We start from the raw sequence: 24,970 nt of genomic DNA, 5'->3' as shown, positions 1-24,970 counted from the left end.
AGACGTCAAGTGGGATCTAAGAGAGGAGCCCCGCCTGTGTGGTGCAGGCGTGACACATTGCAAGCACATGGGGGAGTGAGTCAGTGTGTCACTGAGTCACTCGCCAGTTTTCCTCTTCTTCAAGTCCTGACGAACAACAGAGAAAACACAAACAATGACAGAGAAAACACAAACAATGAGAGAGAAAACACAAACAATGAGAAAGAAAACACAAACAATAACAGAGAAAACACAAACAATGAGAAAGAAAACACAAACAATGAAAGAGAAAACACAAACAATGACAGAGAAAACACAAACAATGAGAAAGAAAACAAACAATGACAGAGAAAACACAAATAATGAGAAAGAAAACACAAACAATGACAGAGAAAACAAACAATGAGAAAGAAAACAAACAATGACAGAGAAAACACAAACAATAAGAAAGAAAACAAACAATGACAGAGAAAACACAAATAATGAGAAAGAAAACAAACAATGACAGAGAAAACACAAACAATAAGAAAGAAAACACAAACAATGAAGGAGAAAACACAAACAAAGACAGAGAAAACACAAACAATGACAGAGAAAACACAAATAATGAGAAAGAAAACACAAACGACAGAGAAATAACAAATAATGACAGAGAAAACACAAACAAAGAAAGAGAAAACACAAACAATGACAAAGAAAACACAAACGTCAGAGAAAACACAAACAATGACAAAGAAAACACAAACGTTAGAGAAAAGACAAACAATGACAGAGAAAACACAAACAACGACAGCAAAAACTAACAATGACAAAAAAAAAACAATGAAAGAGAAAACACAAACAATGACAGTGAAAACACAAACAATGACAGAAAACACAAAATTACAGAGAAAACACAAACGATGACAGTGAAAACACAAACAATGACAGAAAAAACTAACAATGACAGAAAAAACAAACAATGAAAGAGAAAACACAAACAATTACAGAGAAAACACAAACGATGACAGTGAAAACACAAACAATGACAGAAACAAACAATGACAGAGAAAACAAACAATGACAGGGAAAACACAAACAATGACAGAGAAAACACAAACAATGACAGAAAAAAAAACAATGACAGAGAAAACACAAACAATGACAGAGAAAACACAAACAATGACAGAGAAAACACAAGCAATGACAGAGAAAACAAAAACAATAATTGAGAAAACACACACAATGATAGAGAAAACACAAACAATGACAGAGAAAACAAACAATGAAAGAGAAAACATAAACAATGACAGAGAAAACACAAACGACAGAGAAAACAATCAAATTACAGAAAACACAAACAATGACAGAAAAAACACAAACAATGAAAGAGAAAACACAAACAATGACAGAGAAAACACAAACGACAGAGAAAACACAATCAAATTACAGAAAACACAAACAATGACAGAAAAAACACAAACAATGACAGAGAAAACACAAACAATGACAGAGAAAAACAAACAACAGAGAAAAAACAAATAATGACAGAGAAAACACAAACAACCGACATAGAAAACACAAACAATGAAAGAGAAAGACAAACAATGACAGAGAAAACACAATTAACGAGAGAGAGAAAACACCAACAAAGACAAAGAGAAACACAAACAATGACAGAGAAAACACAAACAATGACAAAGGAAACACAAACAACAACAGAGAAAACACAAACAATGACAAAGGAAACACAAACAACAACAGAGAAAACACAAAAAAGACAAAGGAAACACAAACAATGACAAAGGAAACACAAACAACAACAGAGAAAACACAAACAACGACAGAGAAAACACAAACAATGACAAAGGGAACACAAACAACAACAGAGAAAACACAAACAACAACAGAGAAAACACAAACAATGACAGATAAAACACAAATAATGAGAGAGAAAACACAAACAATTACGGGGAAAACACAAACAATGACAGAGAAAACACAAACAATGACAAAGGAAACACAAACAATGACAGGGAAAACACAAATAATGAGAGAGAAAACACAAACAATTACGGGGAAAACACAAACAATGACAGAGAAAACACAAACAATGACAAAGGAAACACAAACAATGACAGAGAAAACACAAATAATGACAGAGAAAACACAAACAATGACAGAGAAAACACAAACAATTACGGGGAAAACACAAACAATGACAGAGAAAACACAAACAATGACAAAGGAAACACAAACAATGACAGAGAAAACAAACAATGAAAGAGAAAACACAATTAACGAGAGACATAGAAAACACAAACAATGACAGAGAAAACACAAACAATGACAGAGAAAACACAAACAATGACAGAAAAAGACAAACAATGACAGAGAAAGACAAACAATGACAGAGAAAACACAAATAATGAGAGAGAAAACACAAACAATTATGGGGAAAACACAAACAACGACAGAGAAAACACAAACAACGACAGAGAAAACACAAACAATGACAGAGAAAACACAAATATTGACAGAGAAAACACAAATATTGACAGAGAAAACACAAACAATGACAGAGGAAAACACAAACAACGACAGAGAAAACACAAACAATGACAGAGAAACACAAACATTGACAGAGACAACACAAACAATGACAGAGAAAACACAATCAATGACAGAGAAAACACAAACAACGACAGAGAAACACAAACAATGACAGAGAAAACACAAACAATGACAGAGAAAACACAAACACTGACAGAGAAAACACAAACAACGACAGAGAAAACACAAACAATGACAGAGAAAACACAAACAACGACAGAGAAAACACAAACAACGACAGAGAAAACACAAACAACGACAGAATGTCCTCAGGTTTACGTTCATTGTTTTTCTGTCCCATGTTTACATTCATTGTTTGTCAACTGACCAAAGGTGCAGCACACGTTATAGAACAATGATTCCTTAGGTATTCAATATGGCGGCCCTTGCAGCGTCTAAACGTAGGAGTTTGGCCATTAGTTGAACTTGTGATGGTTAGTTCAGGCTCATTTCTGGATCTGTTTTTTCAGCTATCGGTGGATCATAGTTTTAAGAAAAACGGTCAAATAACAACAGGACTGTAAAATAAAAACTACATTAAAAAAACACATTCATGTTCAAACATTTTAGGATACATACGTTCATTTATATTTACTTTTTTTTTTTTTATTACTTCTGGATAAAATGGAAAAATCTCAATATTTGGACACGATTTGGGGAAGTTTAGAGGGAATCAAAGTCACAAATCTGCAGAAATTCAGCAGGTTTTGCCCTTTTTGGTTATGTTGGGGGATAAATCAGATGATTGGATATTTGTTTAATATTTTATTTTTAGCATGAATGACAGCACAAAACAAAACATTTTAGGAAATCATTTATTTTTTACGCAAATAAATTTAGATATTTGTGTGAGTTTTTTGTGGGTGTTTGTATTCCCTCACAATTTGGAGAAAAAAAGCATACATTATTTTATTTTTTAAAGCAACACATACATTTTATGTTCATTGTTTTTTGTTGTTGTTTTTTTCAAAAACAACAAATTCATCAAAAATTGCAGCTATTAATTTATTTTGTTCTCTTTGGTTGAATACATTGAAAACCTAAATTTGGAAATATTTTGAGTCTTGACTTTTCAATTTCTCTCAGGGCTTGGGATGGAGCCTACCACAGCTGCACTCGGTGGAAGGCAGAGAACACCCTGGACAAGTCAAAATTCAAAGAATCCTTATCATTTATGACTTTTTTAAAATATATTTTTGTTTGTGTGTGTTTTTTAAGTATTTTCTCAAAATTAAGAGAAAAATAATTGATGAAAAAAATGTGTTTTATATATATATATACATATATATATATATATATATATATATATATATATATATATATATATATATATATATATATATATATATACACACTACCGTTCAAAAGTTTGGGGTCACCCAAACAATTTTGTGGAATAGCCTTCATTTCTAAGAACAAGAATAGAATGTCGAGTTTCAGATGAAAGTTCTCTTTTTCTGGCCATTTTGAGCGTTTAATTGACCCCACAAATGTGATGCTCCAGAAACTCAATCTGCTCAATGGAAGGTCAGTTTTGCAGCTTCTGTAACGAGCTAAACTGTTTTAAAATGTGTGAACATGATTGCACAAGGGTTTTCTAATCATCAATTAGCCTTCTGAGCCAATGAGCAAACACATTGTACCATTAGAACACTGGAGTGATAGTTGCTGCAAATGGGCCTCTATACACTTATGTAGATATTGCACCAAAAACCAGACATTTGCAGCTAGAATAGTCATTTACCACATTAGCAATGTATAGAGTGTATTTTTTTAAAGTTAAGACTAGTTTAAAGTTATCTTCATTGAAAAGTACAGTGCTTTTCCTTTCAAAAATAAGGACATTTCAATGTGACCCCAAACTTTTGAACGGTAGTATATATATATATATATATATATATATATATATATATATATATATATATATATATATATATATATATATATATATATATATATATATATATATATATATATATATATATATATATATATATATATATATATATATAAATACTGCAATATATGTATATATATATATATATATATATATATATATATATATATATATATATATATATATATATATATATATATATATATATATATATACACATTTGGGGGTGTGTGTATATATAAACATATACATATATACAGTATATGTATATACATACATACATACATACATACATATATATATACATACATATATATATATATATATATATATATATATATATATATATATATATATATATATATATATATATATATATATATATATATATATATATATATATATATATATATATATGTATATATATATATATATATATATATATGTATATATGTAATATATATGTTTATATGTAATATATATATAAATATATAAAATACTGCAACGGAATTATATATATATATATATATATATATATATATATATATATATATATATATATATATATATATATATATATATATATATATATGTATATATATATATATATGTGTGTATGTATATATACAGTATATATATATATTATTGTGTTGCAGTATTTTCTTTTTAGCATGACTACTTGTACACAACTCCAAATTTGGAGAAAAAAGCATATTTATGGTGAATGAAAAAATATTTGAAAAGACAAAATGGTATGTGAAGATACTTTTGTGAGTTTTTTGGCTTTAATAACAGAACAAAACATTTAACATGAATAAAAAAAATAGCAAAATAAAATAAAATTATAATTAGTCATAGAATAATGTGGAGACAATTTTGTGGTTTTTAGCTTGAATACATTGAACTCCAATTGGGGTGGGGGGCGGGGGGTTAGGGGTTTAAACCATGTGCAAAATGAAAAAAAAAAGTGTATTAATTTTAATCAAGGAAGAAAGAAAGAAAAATACCCAAAATGTGCAAAAATTGCTTCAATTTTTTTTATCTTTGTGTGAATTTTTTTTTTTTTGAAATTGCTCTTATTTATTCATATATTTCTATGCTTTATTTGATTGTTTGGAAGTGAAACCAAGGGTTCCCTGCATAGGAACAAATGGAAATGGTCCCGGGACGTTGTGACAGTTCCTGACAAGCACCTTTTCCTCCAAACACACATCAACACTAAAAACTTCACATCGACACTAAAAACGTCACCGACGCTCTCCCCATCCTCCTCCTCCTCAGCGTCCATTTCACGCCGCCGCCAAATAAACACTCGGTGCAGCCCATAAAGCTCGTCTGCAGGTTACACTGACCCATCCCTAAGCAGCTGGCAGCTGAAAGCAACACCATCAAGAAGCCATCCAACATGGCCAATGTTGTCCCAGCAAACACGCGCTGACAAATGACGGCTCTCAGCAGCGCCGAGAAAACACAAAAACATCTCCCGACAATCAGGAGGCGCTCACACAAACACCATGGCAACACCAAGGTGAGCGCTCGTCTTACCAGATGTCCCGCGGAGACGCGCGCCCGAAAGGTCAGAGGCCGGCGTCACACGCGGCGTCATGGTCCGTCCGCCGCCGCGTGTCATCTTTTCACGCCCTGCCGTCACAGCGGGAAGAACTTCCCAGCTGGCTGTCTCCTCAGAGCATGGAGATGGCTTGAAGAATCCATCTGGGCCTGGCCGGCTGGAGGCGCCTCCTCCTGGCTTCCTGGGGCAGGACTCTGGCCTCGGCCCTCCACACTTGCACAAGCTGGGCCCCCCTGGAGGGTAAACATCCATGAGTGATCTTCTCCTCAGTACTGTTTGGATTTCAGGGTCATTCAGAACTAAATGTTTGATAGAATTAGCAATCCAGATCAGGGGTGTTCGAACATATTGCCTCCAAGGGCCAAATCTGAGGTCTGAGGGCCACAGTGAGGAGTGTAGAAACATTTATAAATATAAAAGGTCGTAGAGATTGTCACAAAGTCACATGACTAACTTAGTCTATTGCATCTTTTGTGTCCATTTTAACCTTTAAAACCTTCAAAAAGATAATTTTCTGAAGATTTTTTACATTCCCAGAAGTTGTTCTCCAACAAGATCCTCACAGATTTCTGTCTTCACGTTTACGTTCATTGTTTTTCTGTCCTCACGTTTACGTTCATTGCTTTTCTGTCCTCACGTTTACGTTCATTGCTTTTCTGTCCTCATGTTTATGTTCATTGTTTTTCTGTCCTCACGTTTATGTTCATTGTTTTTCTGTCCTCACGTTTACGTTCATTGTTTTTCTGTCCTCACGTTTATGTTCATTGTTTTTCTGTCCTCACGTTTACGTTCATTGTTTTTCTGTCCTCACGTTTACGTTCATGGTTTTTCTGTCCTCCCGTTTACATTCATTGTTTTTCTGTCCTCACGTTTGCGTTCATTGTTTTTCTGTACTCACGTTTGCGTTCATTGTTTTTCTGTCCTCACGTTTACGTTCATTGTTTTTCTGTCCTCCCGTTTACATTCATTGTTTTTCTGTCCTCACGTTTAGATTCATTGTTTTTCTGTCCTCACGTTTACGTTCATTGTTTTTCTGTTCTCACGTTTATGCTCATTGTTTTTCTGTCCTCACGTTTACGTTCATTGCTTTTCTGTTCTCACATTTACGTTCATTGTTTTTCGTCCTCACGTTTACGTTCATTGTTTTTCTGTCCTCACATTTGCGTTCATTTTTTTCTGTCTTCACGTTTACATTCATTGTTTTTCTATCCTCGCGTTTACATTTATAGTTTTTCTGTCCTCACGTTTACGTTCATTGTTTTTCTGTCTTCGCATTTACATTTATAGTTTTTCTGTCCTCACGTTTACGTTCATTGTTTTTCTGTCCTCGCGTTTACATTCATTGTTTTTCTGTCCTCAAGTTTACGTTCATTGTTTTTCTGTCCTCATGATTACATTCATTGTTTTTCTGTCCTCACGTTTATGTTCATTGTTTTTCTGTCCTCACGTTTACGTTCATTGTTTTTCTGTCCTCACGTTTATGTTCATTGTTTTTCTGTCCTCACGTTTATGTTCATTGTTTTTCTGTCCTCACGTTTATGTTCATTGTTTTTTTGTCCTCCCGTTTACTTTCATTGTTTTTCTGTCCTCACGTTTACGTTCATGGTTTTTCTGTCCTCCCGTTTACATTCATTGTTTTTCTGTCCTCACGTTTGCGTTCATTGTTTTTCTGTACTCACGTTTACATTCATTGTTTTTCTGTCCTCACGTTTACGTTCATTGTTTTTCTGTCCTCCCGTTTACATTCATTGTTTTTCTGTCCTCACGTTTAGGTTCATTGTTTTTCTGTACTCACGTTTACATTCATTGTTTTTCTGTTCTCACGTTTACTTTCATTGTTTTTCTGTCTTCACGTTTACGTTCATTGTTTTTCTGTCCTCACGTTTACGTTCATTGTTTTTCTGTCCTCACGTTTACGTTCATTGTTTTTCTGTCCTCACGTTTATGCTCACTGTTTTTCTGTCCTCACGTTTAGATTCATTGTTTTTCTGTCCTCACGTTTGCGTTCATTGTTTTTTTGTCCTCACGTTTACGTTCATTGTTTTTCTGTTCTCACATTTACATTCATTGTTTTTCGTCCTCACGTTTACGTTCATTGTTTTTCTGTCCCCACATTTGCGTTCATTTTTTTCTGTCTTCACGTTTACATTCATTGTTTTTCTGTCCTCGCATTTACATTTATAGTTTTTCTGTCCTCACGTTTACGTTCATTGTTTTTCTGTCTTCGCATTTACATTTATAGTTTTTCTGTCCTCACGTTTACTTTCATTGTTTTTCTGTCCTCGCGTTTACATTCATTGTTTTTCTGTCCTCAAGTTTACGTTCATTGTTTTTCTGTCCTCACGATTACATTCATTGTTTTTCTGTCCTCACGTTTATGTTCATTGTTTTTCTGTCCTCACGTTTACGTTCATTGTTTTTCTGTCCTCACGTTTATGTTCATTGTTTTTCTGTCCTCACGTTTATGTTCATTGTTTTTTTGTCCTCCCGTTTACTTTCATTGTTTTTCTGTCCTCACGTTTACGTTCATGGTTTTTCTGTCCTCCCGTTTACATTCATTGTTTTTCTGTCCTCACGTTTAGATTCATTGTTTTTCTGTACTCACGTTTACATTCATTGTTTTTCTGTTCTCACGTTTACGTTCATTGTTTTTCTGTCTTCACGTTTACGTTCATTGTTTTTCTGTCCTCACGTTTACGTTCATTGTTTTTCTGTCCTCACGTTTACATTCATTGTTTTTCTGTCCTCACGTTTATGCTCACTGTTTTTCCGTCCTCACGTTTAGATTCATTGTTTTTCTGTCCTCACATTTGCGTTCATTGTTTTTCTGTCCTCACGTTTACGTTCATTGTTTTTCTGTTCTCACATTTACATTCATTGTTTTTCGTCCTCACGTTTACGTTCATTGTTTTTCTGTCCTCACATTTGCGTTCATTTTTTTCTGTCTTCACGTTTACATTCATTGTTTTTCTGTCCTCGCATTTACATTTATAGTTTTTCTGTCCTCACGTTTACGTTCATTGTTTTTCTGTCTTCGCATTTACATTTATAGTTTTTCTGTCCTCACGTTTACTTTCATTGTTTTTCTGCCCTCGCGTTTACATTCATTGTTTTTCTGTCCTCAAGTTTACGTTCATTGTTTTTCTGTCCTCACGATTACATTCATTGTTTTTCTATCCTCACTTTTTCATTCATTGTTTTTCTGTCCTCACTTTTACATTCATTGTTTGTCAACTGACCAAAGATGCAGCACACGCTATAGAACAATGATTCCTTAGGTATTCAATATGGCGGCCCTGCAGCGTCTAAAAGTAGGAGTTTTGGCCATTAGTTGAATTTATGATGGTTAGTTCAGGCTCATTTCCGGATCTGTTTTTTCAGCTTTCAGTCGATTGTGGTTTTAAGAAGAACTGTAAAAAAACAACAGTACTGTAAAATAAAAAAATACATTAAAAAAAACACATTTATGATAAAACATTTTAAAATATATTGTAAACATTTCACGAAAAATTTACATGAGTTAATTCATATTTTGAATAGTTTTTTTTTTAAACTTGTGGATAAAATGGAAAAATATCAATATTTGGACAAGATTTGGGGAGGATCAGAGGGAATTAAAGTCACAAATTTGCAGAAATTAAGCAGGTTTTGCCCTTTTTGGTTATGTTGGGGGGGGGGGGTAAATCAGATGATTGGATATTTGTTTAATATTGTATTATTATTATTATTATCTCACAGATATTTAATCCCATCACTTATGGAGGATGCTCCATTTGGAAGTGTTTAAGTTTTCATCATAAGACCTGGGCAAAGTGTGCTGACCAACATTATCCTTTTAGCGTCAAAAAGTCTCAACTTTACCGTAAAGAAGGGTTCTTAAATTCAAACGTGGAGATTTTACGATTTAAAAAAATTGCCAGCTGTCCCTAAAATTTTACCAAAAAATTTACGGTGGTGTTTACAGCAAATCACTGGAAATTGTTTTTAACGTCAAAATTCTGCTGATTGGAATGCCAGTTTTTACCATAAAATATGTTCATTTTTTACTGTAAAAGAAAAAAGAGCTCTACCGTTATTTTTACCACAACGTTCTGGCAACTGAGCTGCTCCTTTTTTACCACAACCTCTCCAATCCATTTTTACAGTGCATTACCGTAAAATTATGATTTTACGGTAAATTTCTGGCGACTGAGCTGTCAGGTTTTTACAGTAAAACCTGACTTTTTTTTTACAGCGCAGCTTTGCGGACAAGCCATCGATGGTGATTATGTCTTACATTTGGTCATCGCTCTTTGGGGCCCCGCATTGGGCATCCCTGGTCTGGCTCATCCATTCAGAACATTCCGACAAACACTACGGAACTTGGGCAAAAAAAACTCTCGGGCCACCGTTGGTTTTGTTGTTTGTAACATCAAACCTTGGATTGCCTGATGGAAAAGGGGGAGGGGCCAGAACGCGCAGCCTTGCGTGTTCTGGCCCCTTAGCGCGAAGTAATTGAATTGAATTGAATTTAATTGAATTGAATTGAATTGAATTGAATTTGAGATAGGCTCCAGCACCTACCGCGACCCCGAAAGGGATAAGCGGTAGGAAATGGATGGATGGATGGATAATTGAATTGTCATTGTACCAGTACGGGGGTCAGCAACTCGCGGCGCATACGGCTCTTTCGGGCTTCCCGAGTGGCTCCCTGGAGCATTTTTTAAAAAGGTTGAAAATGGAAAAAAAAGGGGGACATTTTTTTTTGTTTTAGTATGTTTTTTGTTTGAGGACAAACATGACACAAACCTTCCTAATTGTTAGAACTAACACTGTTTAATATGTTTGTGTGCATTCTTCACTGATGAGAGTATTTGGTGAACGTCGTTTTGTCCTACTAATTTCGGCGGTTCTTGAACTCACCATAGTGTGGACTGTGACGCGACAGTTTGTTTACATGTAAAATCTTCCACTCCTTCTTTCTCTCATTTTGTCCACCAAAAGTTGTATGCTGTGCGTGAATGCACAAAGCTGCGCTTTGTTGATGTTATTGACTTGTTGGAGTGCTAATCAGGCATGTTACTGCAAACTAATCAATGCTAACATGCTATTTAGGCTAGCTGTATGTACATATTGCATCATTATGCCTCATTTGTAGGTATATTTGAGCTCATTTAATATCCTTTACTTGTATCCTCTTTGTAAATAATTTAGTTTTGCATGTCTCATGACATATTATCTGTATGTAATATTGGCTGCATTTCAGATAGTTGTTTGTGTTTTGAGCCAGTCTTTTCCAGAAGTTATCTCACCTTCTGAGCAGCCTCTGATTTACTAATGCTTTCTAATGTTGTAACAATGTGTAGAATAAATATTACATTTCAACATTTCTGTCAACGAAGATTTGCTTCAGCCTGCAACAAATAATCATATAAACACTTATATAAGACTTTTAAAGTCATTTTGATAGTAGGCTACCATAGCTAATTTAGACACTTACATCATGTGTTGCCTTCATTATAACACTTATATAAGGCTTTTCATTTTTTGCGGCTCCAGACAGATTTGTTTTTTTGTATTTTTAGTCTAATATGGCTCTTTCAACGTTTTTGGTTTCCGACCCCTGTACCAGTACAACAAAATTTGCAGTACAAACCCTTAAAATGCAAAAATAATTTAACATTAAACACATTAAAAAACAGAACAGGCTACATCTTTAAAAGACATTTAACACAGCAAGGCTGCAGAGTCTCGACAGTGTGACATGTTGTGACGTTTCGTGCATAAACAAAGTCATATGAGCAGGCAGTTGTTATATCGCACGAGTACCAGCCCTTTGATAAAGAAGGTGAGAAACATGAATTCAAGATTGTACCTTCCCACTCCTCCACTTTCAATAAATAAGTGATTTAATTTGTCATTTTGCCAGAAGAATTACGTTCTATAAAAAAAGTGATACCGGAAAAAGTTTCCGTTTTCATCTGACCTTTGAAAACTAATTAACAAATAGTATACAGAGGCACTACTACATGTTTAGAAAGGAATAATGCACATATTAGGCAGGAAGTTAAGACCATCTACTTGTTGTTTACTACCGGAAATTATATTTCAAGAAAAGACACTTTATGGCACATGTGCGTGCTAAAAAGAGCAAATAATAAGTGAAACAACACAGACTACTCCCAAAGTAAAGCCTCAATTACATCTAATTAGCGTTTGTGTTGACAGAAGTAAAGCGACACGGTGGCAGACACACACACACACACACACACACACACACACACACACACACACATTCTTGTATTCCGTACCTTCTTGAGACCTCCGAAAAATGCCTCTATATATATAATATATACATACTATGCAAATATATTTTGTTTTTTGTAATGTGCTGAAGACCGATGACAAACGAGTCACGGACCACAGATGGCCCCTGTGCCGCACTTTGGTCAACCCAGCTGTAGAAGCTAACTGCTAATGTTAATGGCCACTATAGTCTTAGTACCATAGTGTATTTGTTCACCCTATGGTCACATATGGGACGCGGGTTGTCTTACGTCAGCACCAGAAGTCGTAAAATCAACTGTTCACCTGGCGGGTTTTTTTCGGGGATGAATAGGGAAGTCCTTCTTTAGCTGCCATCTTGTTTTATCATATATTGCTGCCTTTGCACCTGTCAATGTTTACTTTTGTATGCACATTAAATCAACAAAAAATCCTGACTTTGGAGCAATGTTCACGGACTCTAGTATTTGGCTCTCTATTAGATGCAATGGTTTTCAGTATCGGGACCATGATTTCGGTCCCAATTTGTTCACCGGGCCTCACATGGAAGGTACTTTTCCTTGGTGATGTCTCAAGAAGGACAGGAATACAAGAACAAACAAACACACGCACACACACACACACACACACACACACACGCATTCTTGTATTTTTTACCTTCTTGAGACCTCCGAAATATGCCCACCTCTTTAGGACCACCCTTTCTAGATATATAAAGATTTGTATTTAAAACATTAATAATCTATACATACTATGCAAATATAAAAATGGTAAGCTTTTAGTTTATTTTTTATTTTTTTGGAATGTTTTGTTTGTAATTGTTTTTTAATCTTCATTATTTACTCCAGGTTATTACAGTATGTCTCTGTATACATATTTATTTTATTTTTTAAATTTGGGTCAAAGGGGGCGCATTTCGATTTCTTACACACACTTGTCATTACATATGTTGGCCAGAGGAGGAGCGCTTCAAATTTTTTTTACACACACTTGTTATTTCATATGTTGACCAGAGGGGGGGAATTTTTAAAACCGACACAAAGTTTTCAGCACAGTCCCACTCAAGAGCAGACAAACATTACAGGGAGACAGAACAGGACCGCTGACGAGTCAGCCAACTTCTGCCGGCCCTTGAAAAGGTGGAAAACAGGTAAACATTGGTGGGGGGTGGAGTAAAAAAAAAAAAATTCAGTCTAAGGCTGGACCCCCAGAAAAACCTCAATAGCCATACCACACATAAACAAAGAATACACAAGACTTGCAACAGAGTCAATTTGAAAAATCCCACCCTAATTTTGATAGATTTCACCACCACGGGTGCAAATGAGATATTCTCTACTAGTTGCAATGGTTTTCTGTATCGGGACCATGGTTTCGGTCCTAACTTGCTCACCGGTTCTCATATGTAAGGTCATTTTCTTTGTTTATGTCTCAAGAAGGGTAGAAATACAAGAACACACACACACACACACACACACACACACACACACACACCGAGAGGCAGACAACCATTCAGACACGTCCTAAAATATTTGCCCTCAATTCGCTTCTGCGCTGACTCACGTGCTTTAACGCGATGAAGCCACTTCGCGACTAACCTGTTCAGTCCTGCCTCCAGTCAGCGTGGATGCTTTCACCAGTAAACACGCAGGGGGGAAAGTCTCAGAGCGTGTCTCCGCTGACGCGCGCACAACTCCGTGAAAGCTTTTGGAGTGAAAAGAAGTGGGGGGGAAAAGTTGGCCGCGTAATGCTTTTACGCGACAATCCCCGCCTTCCCGTGGGGGGACATTGCTTCAAAATCAGGTGTTCCCGGGCAGGTATCCTGTGACGGGGGCTTCTGCTCGCTCCGCTCGAGTGAAGTGAAACGAAGTGTAGTGGAGTGGAGTGGAGTGGAGTGGAGTGCTCTTCCAATGGCCCGCAGCGCTCTTGGCTGTGCGTAAAAGGAGCGCGCCGCTCCGCCTGTCAGAGGAGTGGAACTGGAGCGCGCTGGTTGATCCTCATGCTGCTGGGATTCTCTCTCTCTCTCTCTCTCTCCTCCTCCTCACGCAAAGCTCATGTGTCGGTTTTGTTCCTCCGTGGGAGGAGGGAGGGATGAGGAGCATCGTGCTGCGTTCACGGAACAGCAGTCCAAACAGAGCTGGACTGATTCTTGTCCACCGGAGCAGACCTTTCTGATATTCCGGTGTTTTGGAGTTCCTTTTGACGGAAGTGTATGTGGACCAAAGTGCGGCAAACTCTGGAAAAGAAGAAGTAGAAGAATAACTCGATGAGGCTAATTCCTGAAAGAATTGCGTGTGAATGCCCCAATGCTGAAGTTGAATTGAAATGCTGAAAGAATGTAGTATGAATGTATGAATAGTTTGAATGTTGAAGAGTTTGAATTTCCAGGAAAACCGATATTTGTTTTGGAACTTGGGAAATTGTTAGTTTGAATGTCCACGATCAGTGGAATGTGTTAATGTTGGAATGGTTTGAATAAAATGTGGGACTTGTGCAACTTGGAAAAGGTCCCATTCATTTCAAAGGGAACTTCCTGGAAATGTGAGAATTTGGGGAAAAGTGGGATTTTTTGGGAAAATGATTAGGAGCATGAATGTCCTGAATGAGCTGAATTGGTTGGTGTTGGAATTGTTTAAATCGGTCAAGAAATGTTGAAGTAGTAACAGTTTTTAATTGAGAAATTCCTGGAATTTCGGAAAAACCGGGATTTGTTCTAGTTCCTTAACCAACTTGGTTTTTGTCCTGAATATGAGAAGTGTTTTGACGGTGGATCGGTTGAAATGGGTTGAAAAATGTGAAAGGAGTAGTCAAACTTAAGAAGGGTGGAAATAGGTTACCAAAAAACGGGAAATTATGGAAACGTGTTGAATGTGGAAAAATGGCAGTTTGAATTTCCAGGATGAGTGGAATGTGTTAATGTTGGAATGGTTTGAATAAAATGTGGGAATTGTGCAACTTGGAAAAACATCCCATTCATTTCAAAGGGAACTTCCTGGAAATGTAAGAATTGGGGGAAAAGTGGGATTTTTTGGGAAAATTATTAGGAGCATGAATGTCCTGAATGAGCTGAATTGGTTGGTGTTGGAATTGTTTAAATCGGTCAAGAAATGTTGGAGTAGTAACAGTTTTTAATTGAGAAATTCCTGGAATTTCGGAAAAACCGGGATTTGTTCTAGTTCCTTAACCAACTTGGTTTTTGTCCTGAATATGAGAAGTGTTTTGACGGTGGATCGGTTGAAATGGGTTGAAAAATGTGAAAGGAGTAGTCAAACTTAAGAAGGGTGGAAATAGGTTACCAAAAAACGGGAAATTATGGAAACGTGTTGAATGTGGAAAAATGGCAGTTTGAATTTCCAGGATGAGTGGAATGTGTTAATGTTGGAATGGTTTGAATAAAATGTGGGAATTGTGCAACTTGGAAAAACGTTCCATTCATTTCAATGGGAACTTCCTGGAAATGTGAGAATTTGGGGAAAAGTGGGATTTTTGGGGAAAATGATTAGGAGCATGAATGTCCTGAATGAGCTGAATTGGTTGGTGTTGGAATTGTTTAAAATCGGTCAAGAAATGTTGGAGTAGTAACAGTTTTAATTGAGAAATTCCTGGAATTTCGGAAAAAACGGGATTTGTTCTAGTTCCTTAACCAACTTGGTTTTTGTCCTGAATATGAGAAGTGTTTTGACGGTGGATCGGTTGAAATGGGTTGAAAAATGTGAAAGGAGTAGTCAAACTTAAGAAGGGTGGAAATAGGTTACCAAAAAACGGGAAATGATGGAAATGTGTTGAATGTGGAAAAATGGCTGTTTGAATTTCCAGGATGAATTGAATGTGTTGAAGGTGGAATGGTTTGAATCGGTTGAAAAATGTGCGAATTGTGGAAGTTTGAAAAATAGATAATTCATTTTGAATGGGGAAAATGTCCCTAAAAACTGGGAATTCTAGGAAATCCGTGAATTTAGAAGAATAACTCGATGGGGCTAATTCCTGAAGGAATTGTGTGTGAATGCTCCAATTCTGAAGTTGAATTGAAATGCTGAAAGAATGTAGTATGAATGTATGAATAGTTTGAATGTTGAAGAGTTTGAATTTCCAGGAAAACCAATATTTGGTTTGGAACTTGGGAAATTGTTAGGTTGAATGTCCAGGATGAGTGGAATGTGTTAAGGTTGGAATGGTTTGAATAAAATGTGGGACATATGCAACTTGGAAAAATGTCCCATTCATTTCAATGGGAACTTCCTGGAAATGTGAGAATTTGGGGAAAAGTGGGATTTTTGGGGGAAATGATTAGGAGCATAAATGTCCTGAATGAGCTGAATTGGTTGGTGTTGGAATTGTTTAAAATCGGTCAAGAAATGTTGGAGTAGTAACAGTTTTAATTTTGTTTAGTCTTTATTTGAAGGGAAAATGTACAGAAACATTAAGCTCAAAGACAGATATGTTCTGTACCAGATTGTAGCTAAATAGCTAATTTCCATCTGCAGCCCCTGGCTACCTAAATTAAAGGGATACAAAAATCATGCAATAAAATTATGACAATAAAATCATACACAAGTATTAAGAAAAAGGTCATAAAATGCCCTTTCATGGACACATACTTAATATACAATACAACCACACCTCATTTACATCATCACACAAAGACAATACATGCTTTTGTTCACATCTGTCATCATTTGTAAAAACAATCATGATTTTAACACACACACATCTCACAATTTACAATAAAAATGCTCTCATTGAGAAATTCCTGGAATTTCGGAAAAACCGGGATTTGTTCTAGTTCCTTAACCAACTTGGTTTTTGTCCTGAATATGATGAGTGTTTTGACGGTGGATCGGTTGAAATGGGTTGAAAAATGTGAAAGGAGTAGTCAAACTTAAGAAGAGTGGAACTAGGTTACCAAAAAACGGGAAATTATGGAAATGTGTTGAATGTGGAAAAATGGCAGTTTGAATTTCCAGGATGAGTGGAATGTGTTAATGTTGGAATGGTTTGAATAGAATGTGGGAATTGTGCAACTTGGAAAAACATCCCATTCATTTCAAAGGGAACTTCCTGGAAATGTGAGAATTGGGGGAAAAGTGGGATTTTTTTGGGAAAATTATTAGGAGCATGAATGTCCTGAATGAGCTGAATTAGTTGGTGTTGGAATTGTTTAAATCGGTCAAGAAATGTTGGAGTAGTAACAGTTTTTAATTGAGAAATTCCTGGAATTTCGGGAAAACCGGGATTTGTTCTAGTTCCTTAACCAACTTGGTTTTTGTCCTGAATATGAGAAGGGTTTTGACGGTGGATCGGTTGAAATGGGTTGAAAAATGTGAAAGGAGTAGTCAAACTTAAGAAGGGTGGAAATAGGTTACCAAAAAACGGGAAATTATGGAAATGTGTTGAATGTGGAAAAATGGCAGTTTGAATTTCCAGGATGAATTGAATGTGTTGAAGGTGGAATGGTTTGAATCGGTTGAAAAATATGCAAATTGTGGAAGTTTGAAAAATAGATAATTCATTTTGAATGGGGAAAATGTCCCTAAAAACTGGGAATTCTAGGAAATCCGGGAATTTTTTGTTATATTTGTTGAAGTAGAGCACACAATTCCTAAACAGGCTAAATATTTTGAAATTGGAACGGTTTGAATTGGATGAAAAATTTAGGAGTCAAATGCAGAGAATAATTTCGCCACACCTAATGTGTGTGTGACAATCATTGGTACTTTAACTTTAACTTAGAAAAATGTCCCATTCATTTCAATGGGAATTTCATGAAAATGTGGGGATTCCGGGAAAAGAGGGAATTGTTTTGAATTGTTCCGAATGAGTTAGTGTATGGTTATAGTATGGTTGGTTTTGGAATTTTTCAAAACGGTCGAGAAACGTTGAAGTAGTAACATTTTTAATACAGAAACGGTATTACGGAATTCCTGGAATTTCGGGAAAACCGGGAATTTTTCCAGTTAAAAAAACAACTTTGTTTTGAATGAATGTTTTGACGGTAGAACGGTTGAAGTGGGTTGAAAAATGTGGGAGGAGTAGTCCACAGAATAAAAGGGTGGACAAAGGGTTTGGAAAACTCGGAATTATGGGAATTCCTGGGGGTTTTTTTAACTTGAAAAAACTATAATTTTAATGTTCAGCATAAGTGGAATATGTTGAAGGTGAAATGGTTTGAATCGGTTAAAAAATGTGGGAAGTTTGAAAAATGGCCAATTCATTTTGAATGGGAAAAATGTCCCGGAAAACTTGGAATTCTGGGAAATTTGGGAATTTTTGGAATTTTTCAAGGGAAAGCCCGCGATTCCCGGATAGGCTGAACAGTTTGAAGTTGGAACGGTTTGAATCGGATGAAAAATGTGGAAATGGTGGAAATTTGAAAAATTAAGTTCCAGGAAAACGGGAATTTGGCTTGGACCTTGGGAAATAGTTAGTTTGAATGTCCAGGATGAGTGGAATGTGTTGATGTTGGAATGGTTTTAATAGGTCGAAAAATGTGGGAATTGTGCAACTTTGAAAAATGTCCAATTCATTTCAATGGGAAATTCCTGAAAATTTGGGAAAAGCGGGATTAAAAAAATCAAACGATTAAGAGCATGAATTTCCTGAATGAGCTGAATTGGTTGGTGTTGGAATTGCTTAAATTGGTCAAGAAACGTTGAAGTAGTAACAGTTTTTTTAATTCAGAAATGGTATTACGGAATTTCGGGAAAACCGGGAAATGTTCAAGTTCTTAAACCAACTTGGTTTTTTGTCCTGATTCAGGGGAATGTTTGACAGTGGAACGGTTGAAATGGGTTGAAAAATGTGAAAGGAGTTGTCGAACGGAAAAAGTTTGGAAATAATGTTAGAAAAAAACAGGACTTCCTGGAAATTTGATGAACATGGAAAAATGGTAGTTTGAATTTCCAGGATGAATTGAAGGTGTTGAAGGGGGAATGGTTTGAATCGGTAGAAAAATGTGGGACTTGTGGAAGATTGAAAAATGGATCATTCATTTTGAATGGGGAAAATGTCCCTGAAACTGGGAAATCTTGGAAATCCGGGGAATTTTTTTAAATAATTGTTGAAAGGGAGCACACAATTCCTGAAAAGGCTGAATATTTTGAAGTTGGAACGGTTTGAATTGGATGGAAAACCTAGTAGTTGTGGAACTTCGAAAAATGTCCCATTAATTTCAATGGGAATTTCATGAAAATGTGGGAATTCCGGGAAAAGGGGCAATTTTCTTTTTTTTTTAAATGGTCTTCAATTTGATTGTTTTGAATGGTAGGTGTTGAAATTTTTAAAAACGGTCCAGAAATGTAGAAGTAGTAACATTTTTAAATTAGAAATGGTATTACGGAATATTCTGGAATTTCGGGAAAACCGGGAAAATTTTCCAGTTCAAAAAACAACTTATTTTTCGTCCTGATTAAGGGGAATGTTTTGACGGCAGAACAGTTTAAGTGGGTTGAAAAATGTGGGAGGACATGACAGAAATTAGGGTGAAAGTAGGATTTGGAAAAATGGGACTTATGGGAATTCCTGGAATTGTTTTGAACTTGGAAAAAATATAGTTTGAATGTGGCTCATGAGTGGAATGTGTTGATGTTGGAATGGTTTGAATAGGTCGAAAAATGCGGGAATTGTGCAACTTGGAAAAATTTCCAATTCATTCCAATGGGAACTTCCTGGAAATTTGGGAAAAGCGGGGTTTTAAAAAAAAAGAAAGATTAACAGCATGAATGTCCTGAATGAGCTGAAGTGGTTGGTTATGGAATTATTTAAATCGGTCAAAAAACTTTGAAGTAGTAACAGCATAGGGAAAATATTCCTAAAAACTGGGAATTCTAGGAAATCCGGGATTTTTTTTTAATAATTGTTAAAAGGGAGCACATAATTCCTTAACAGGCTGAATATTTTGAAGTTGGAACGGTTTGAATTGGATGAAAAATGTAGGAGTTGTGGAACTTCGAAAAATGTCCTATTCATTTCAATGGGAATTTCATGAAAATTTGGGAATTCCGGGAAAAGAGGGAATTTATTGGAAAATGGTACACAATTTGAATGTTCTGAATGGTTAGTGTTGGAATTTTTCAAAACGGTCAAGAAAAGTTGAAGTAGTAACATTTTTAATTCAGAAATGGTATTACGGAATTCCTGGAATTTCTGGAAAACCGGGAATTTTTCCAGTTAAAAAAAAACTTCGTTTTTTTTTGTCCTGTCCACAAGAAAAAGTTAGGTTCTACTGTAAAAACCAGGCAACTCAGTCGCCAGAAATTTACCATTACATCATCACTGGTACCAGTTTACCATGTACCAGTAATGCACTGTAAAAACAGGGAACAGAGATTTTAGTGTGTCAAACTCAAGGCCCGGGGGCCAGATGTGGCCCACCACTTCATTTTATTTGGCCCTCGAAATAATATGTATCAATAATTTTTCGTACTAAATGTATCCTTTTTTCTATTTCGGGAGAAAAGATATATATGTACATATATGCAAATTATGTTCACTTAAATATCGTCTCCTTATGCAAAAATATATGATCAAACATTCAAACCATTTTTTAAAAATATAAATAAATACTAATAATAATGATTTCAAAGCAAGTTAGCCATCAAATTGTGCAATGTAAAAGTAGCAATAGATTTCATGGATCAAATTGTGAAACTTACTCTGGTTTTTACAGTATTTTTCTCTCAATGAAAAAAAATGGTGCTTTTTTTACTGTAATAAACTACACCAAAAAATCTACACTTGTTGATTTGCAGTAAAAAAAATTAAAATAAATAAATCAATCAATCAATGTTTATTTATATAGCCCTAAATCACAATAACTGGTAGCTCAGGTGCCAAAATGTTACTGTAAAAATGCAGGCTTTTTTATTTACAGTAAAAAACAAATGTACATTTTACAGTAAAATTCTGGTAACTGAGCTGTTGTTTTTTTAACCATAAAAACAGCAGTACTGTTTTCCCATTTACAGTTATTTACACTAAATTATTGCAACTTACCATATATTTTTTTTACATTTTAGGCTTTTTAAAAATCTACTAATAAAATGCATTAAAAAAATGGTGTAATAATAGTATTCACTGTTAGAAGCGGCCCTTAGGGGCCAAAAATAACTGCGATGTGGCCCTCAGTGAAAAAGACTTTGACACCTCTGTTTTAGGGTAAAAAAGAAGCAGCTCAGTCGCCAGAATTCTGTGGTAAAAATAATAGTGGTGCTGATTTTCTAATGCACCTAGCAATGATGCTAATGCTATAGTAATAGTTTAGTATAGTAAAACAGGGAACAGAGATTTTAGGGTAAAAACTGTCAGCTCAATCGCTAGAATTTAAGAAAGAACAACAGTGGTTTTCAATTTGCGGTAATTTGGTGTGAAAACCACCATCAATTTGATGGTAAAACGCTACACTGTAAAGGCAAATAGAATACTTTACTAGAAAGAACAAAGTAAGTTTACTGGACTTTCACCAAAATGTTGACTTTGCTGTCAGTGGCTGAGAGTTGTGAAGGTGGCACTATCTCACAGAAATGGCATTATTCAAGTGAACTTACTCAGTCGGAGTTGTTATTAGGAATAATGAATAATGAACAGATAAGCTACGTAGCTTAGCTACATGTTAGGACCATATATTTATTGTTTACTACTGGAACTTATATTTCAAGAAAAGACACTTTTTTAGCTAAGCTATGTAGCCTAGCTACATGTAGCTAAGCTACGTTGTTTAACTACATGTAGCTAAGCTACGTCGCTTAACATGTAGCTAAGCTATGTAGCTTAGCTACATGTTAGGACCATCTATTTATTGTTTACTACCGGAAATTATATTTCAAGAAAAGACACTTTTTTAGCTAAGCTACGTAGCCTAGCTACATGTAGCTAAGCTACGCATCTTAACTACATGTAGCTAAGCTACATGTAGTTAAACTAAAAAAGTGTCTTTTCTTGAAATATGATTTCCGGTAGTAAACAATAAATAGATAGTCCTAACATGTAGCCTAGCTACATGTAGCTAAGCTACGTAGTTTAACTACATGTAGCTAAGCTACGTAGCTTAACTACATGTAACTAAGCTACATAGATTAGCTACATGTTAGGACCATATATTTATTGTTTACTACCGGAAATTATATTTCAAGAAAAGACACTTTTTTAGCTAAGCTACATAGCCTAGCTACATGTAGCTAAGCTACGTAGTTTAACTACATGTAGCTAAGCTACGTAGTTTAACTACATGTGGCTAAGCTACGTAGTTTAACTACATGTAGCTAAGCTACGTAGCTTAACTACATATAGCTAAGCTACATGTTAGGACCATCTATTGTTTACTACCGGAAATTATATTTCAAGAAAAGACACTTTTTAGCTAAACAATGTAGCTTAACTACATGTAGCTAAGATATGTAGCTTAACTACGTGTAGCTAAATTACGTAGTTTAGCTACATGTTAGGACCGTATATATATATTGTTTACTACCGAAAATTATATTTCAAGAAAATACACTTTTTTAGCTAAGCTATGTATTTTAGGTACATGTAGTTAAGCTGTTTAGCTTAGCTACATGTAATTAGGGTACATGTTAGGACTATCTGTTTATTGTTTACTACCGGAAATTATATTTCTAGAAAAGACACTTTTTTAGTTTAACTACATGTAGTTAAGATGTGTAGCTTAGCTACCTGTAGTTAGGCTACGTGTTAGGACCATATATTTAATGTTTACTTTTGGAAATTATATTTCAAGAAAATACCCTTTTTTTAGCTAAGCTATTTAGCTTAGCTACATGTAGTTAAGCTACATGTTAGGACTATCTATTTATTGTTTACTACCAGAAATTATTTTTCAAGAAAATACACTTTTTTAGCTAAGCTACATAGCCTAGCTACATGTAGCTAAGCTACATAGCTTAACTACATGTAGCTAAGCTACGTAGTTTAACTACATGTAGCTAAGCTACGTAGCTTAGCTACATGTTAGGACCATATATTTATTGTTTACTACCGGAAATTATATTTTTAAGAAAATACACTTTTTTAGCTAAGCTACATGTTAGGACTATCTATTTATTGTTTACTACCGGAAATTATTTTTCAAGAAAGGACACTTTTTTTTAGCTAAACTACGTAGTTTAACTACATGTAGCTAAGCTACGTAGCTTAACTACATGTAGCTAAGCTACGTAGCTTAGCTACATGTTAGGACCATATATATATTGTTTACTACCGGAAATTATATTTTTAAGAAAATACACTTTTTTAGCTAAGCTACATGTGGTTAAGCTACATGTTATGACCATCTCTTTATTGTCTACTACAGGAAAGTATACTTCAAGAAAAGACACTTTTTTAGCTAAGCTACATAGCTTAACTCCATTTTCCAGTAGCTTGTCATGTCCAAGTGGAGAAAAGGAAATCTTTGACGCAAACAAGACAACCGCTCCAATGTTGTGAGGCACCAAATGGGACCTCAGTGAAGTTCTTAGATGGTATTTTCCAAGGTTTTTGTAAATATGTTTTCTTAGTATTCATGGCTACTCAATACCTTTTTAGCAGCAGTCAGGTGGCGCCTCATTGAAATACTGCAGCCAATTTGTTCGACAATTTCTCGAAGCTTCAACGCATGTTTCGGCTCAAGACTCCACCTGCTGGTCAAATGTAGAATTACAACAAACGTAAAGTGTGATGCGTTGAAATGTTGCGTCTATTATGGCTCCTGGAAATGACGATGACTCACAATAAATGTTTGACAAAATGTGTTTACTAGGTAAATCAACAAAGTATAATAAATGATGTGTTATATATGTGCATATATTGTGTGTTGGCATTTAGCCAACATGAAGAGGAAGATGACAACATAATGTCATTTTCACAATGATGTGAAAATTTTAGTTTATTTTTATGTATTTGTACATTTTTTTACAAAACCTCTCCATCAACCAGCTATTGCTTTCTTGTATCTTATTAAAAATAATAAATACAGAGTGCGTCACTTTGATAAATGTAATGTTTACAGAGATAAATACATTTGGGAATGGACTTTGCCGAGAATCGAACCCAAGTCTTGTGGATCAGAAGGTGGATGCGCGAACCGTTACGCTACCAAAGTTTGATGACGTCACTGATAAAAAACAAATAAATCTATTTTTAAACAAATAAATTCTTATTCCAGAGAGATATTAAAAACTTTTTTTTTTAAATCCAGATTCCGAACCGACCACAAGTCTCAAAAGGCCACACTTTCAATGGAGCTTAGGCGGTTTATGAGTTTTCGAATCTCGATGCAGCATCTGAACCGCGTCCCCAAACAGTCACGTGACACAAGCGGGCAGCGAGGCTTTACACGTCATCATTTCTAGCTCCTCCCCTAAATATTATATTGGTGGTGATGTCTCTTAGTCTGCAATGAGGTGACGACTTGTCCAGGGTGTACCGCGCCTTCCGCCCGATTGTAGCTGAGACCCCAAAAGGGACAAGCGGTAGAAAATGGATGGATGGGATGGATGTCTCTTGGTGAAAATTGTTGTTTTTGGCACATTTTTGGCCCTTGGAGGCCAAACGTTAAGGCTCCCCTGATATAAAAGGTATATAATTATATCCATTCGTACGACAGAATAAAGAATAAATACATTTTCCTCATGTCAAATTTGTGCTTTGGCTCTTGAAAGGCTGGAAAAGACTGG

The 24,970-nt window shown here is 35.4% G+C and overlaps 1 protein-coding gene across 1 annotated transcript in view; it reads right to left on the bottom strand.

The window, feature by feature from the left end:
• Nucleotides 1-23,898, bottom strand: part of LOC133631280 (artemin) — a 124,709-nt gene extending 100,811 nt beyond the window's left edge. Inside the window, exons 1-3 of the mRNA XM_062023456.1 lie at nt 23,833-23,898; nt 13,901-14,538; nt 6,014-6,271 (exon numbers count right to left, since the gene is read on the bottom strand). Coding sequence (XP_061879440.1) covers nt 6,014-6,098 — 85 coding nt within the window. The 5' untranslated portion in view covers nt 6,099-6,271; nt 13,901-14,538; nt 23,833-23,898. The remainder of the gene's footprint in view (nt 1-6,013; nt 6,272-13,900; nt 14,539-23,832) is intronic.
• Between the last annotated feature and the right edge of the window lie 1,072 nt (nt 23,899-24,970).

Source organism: Entelurus aequoreus, linkage group LG16, assembly GCF_033978785.1.
Source record: "Entelurus aequoreus isolate RoL-2023_Sb linkage group LG16, RoL_Eaeq_v1.1, whole genome shotgun sequence".
In the NCBI taxonomy this organism is placed as follows: Eukaryota; Metazoa; Chordata; class Actinopteri; order Syngnathiformes; family Syngnathidae; genus Entelurus; species Entelurus aequoreus.
The sequence above is the reverse complement of the archived record's forward strand: the minus strand, read 5'-3'. Positions and strand labels throughout refer to the sequence as shown.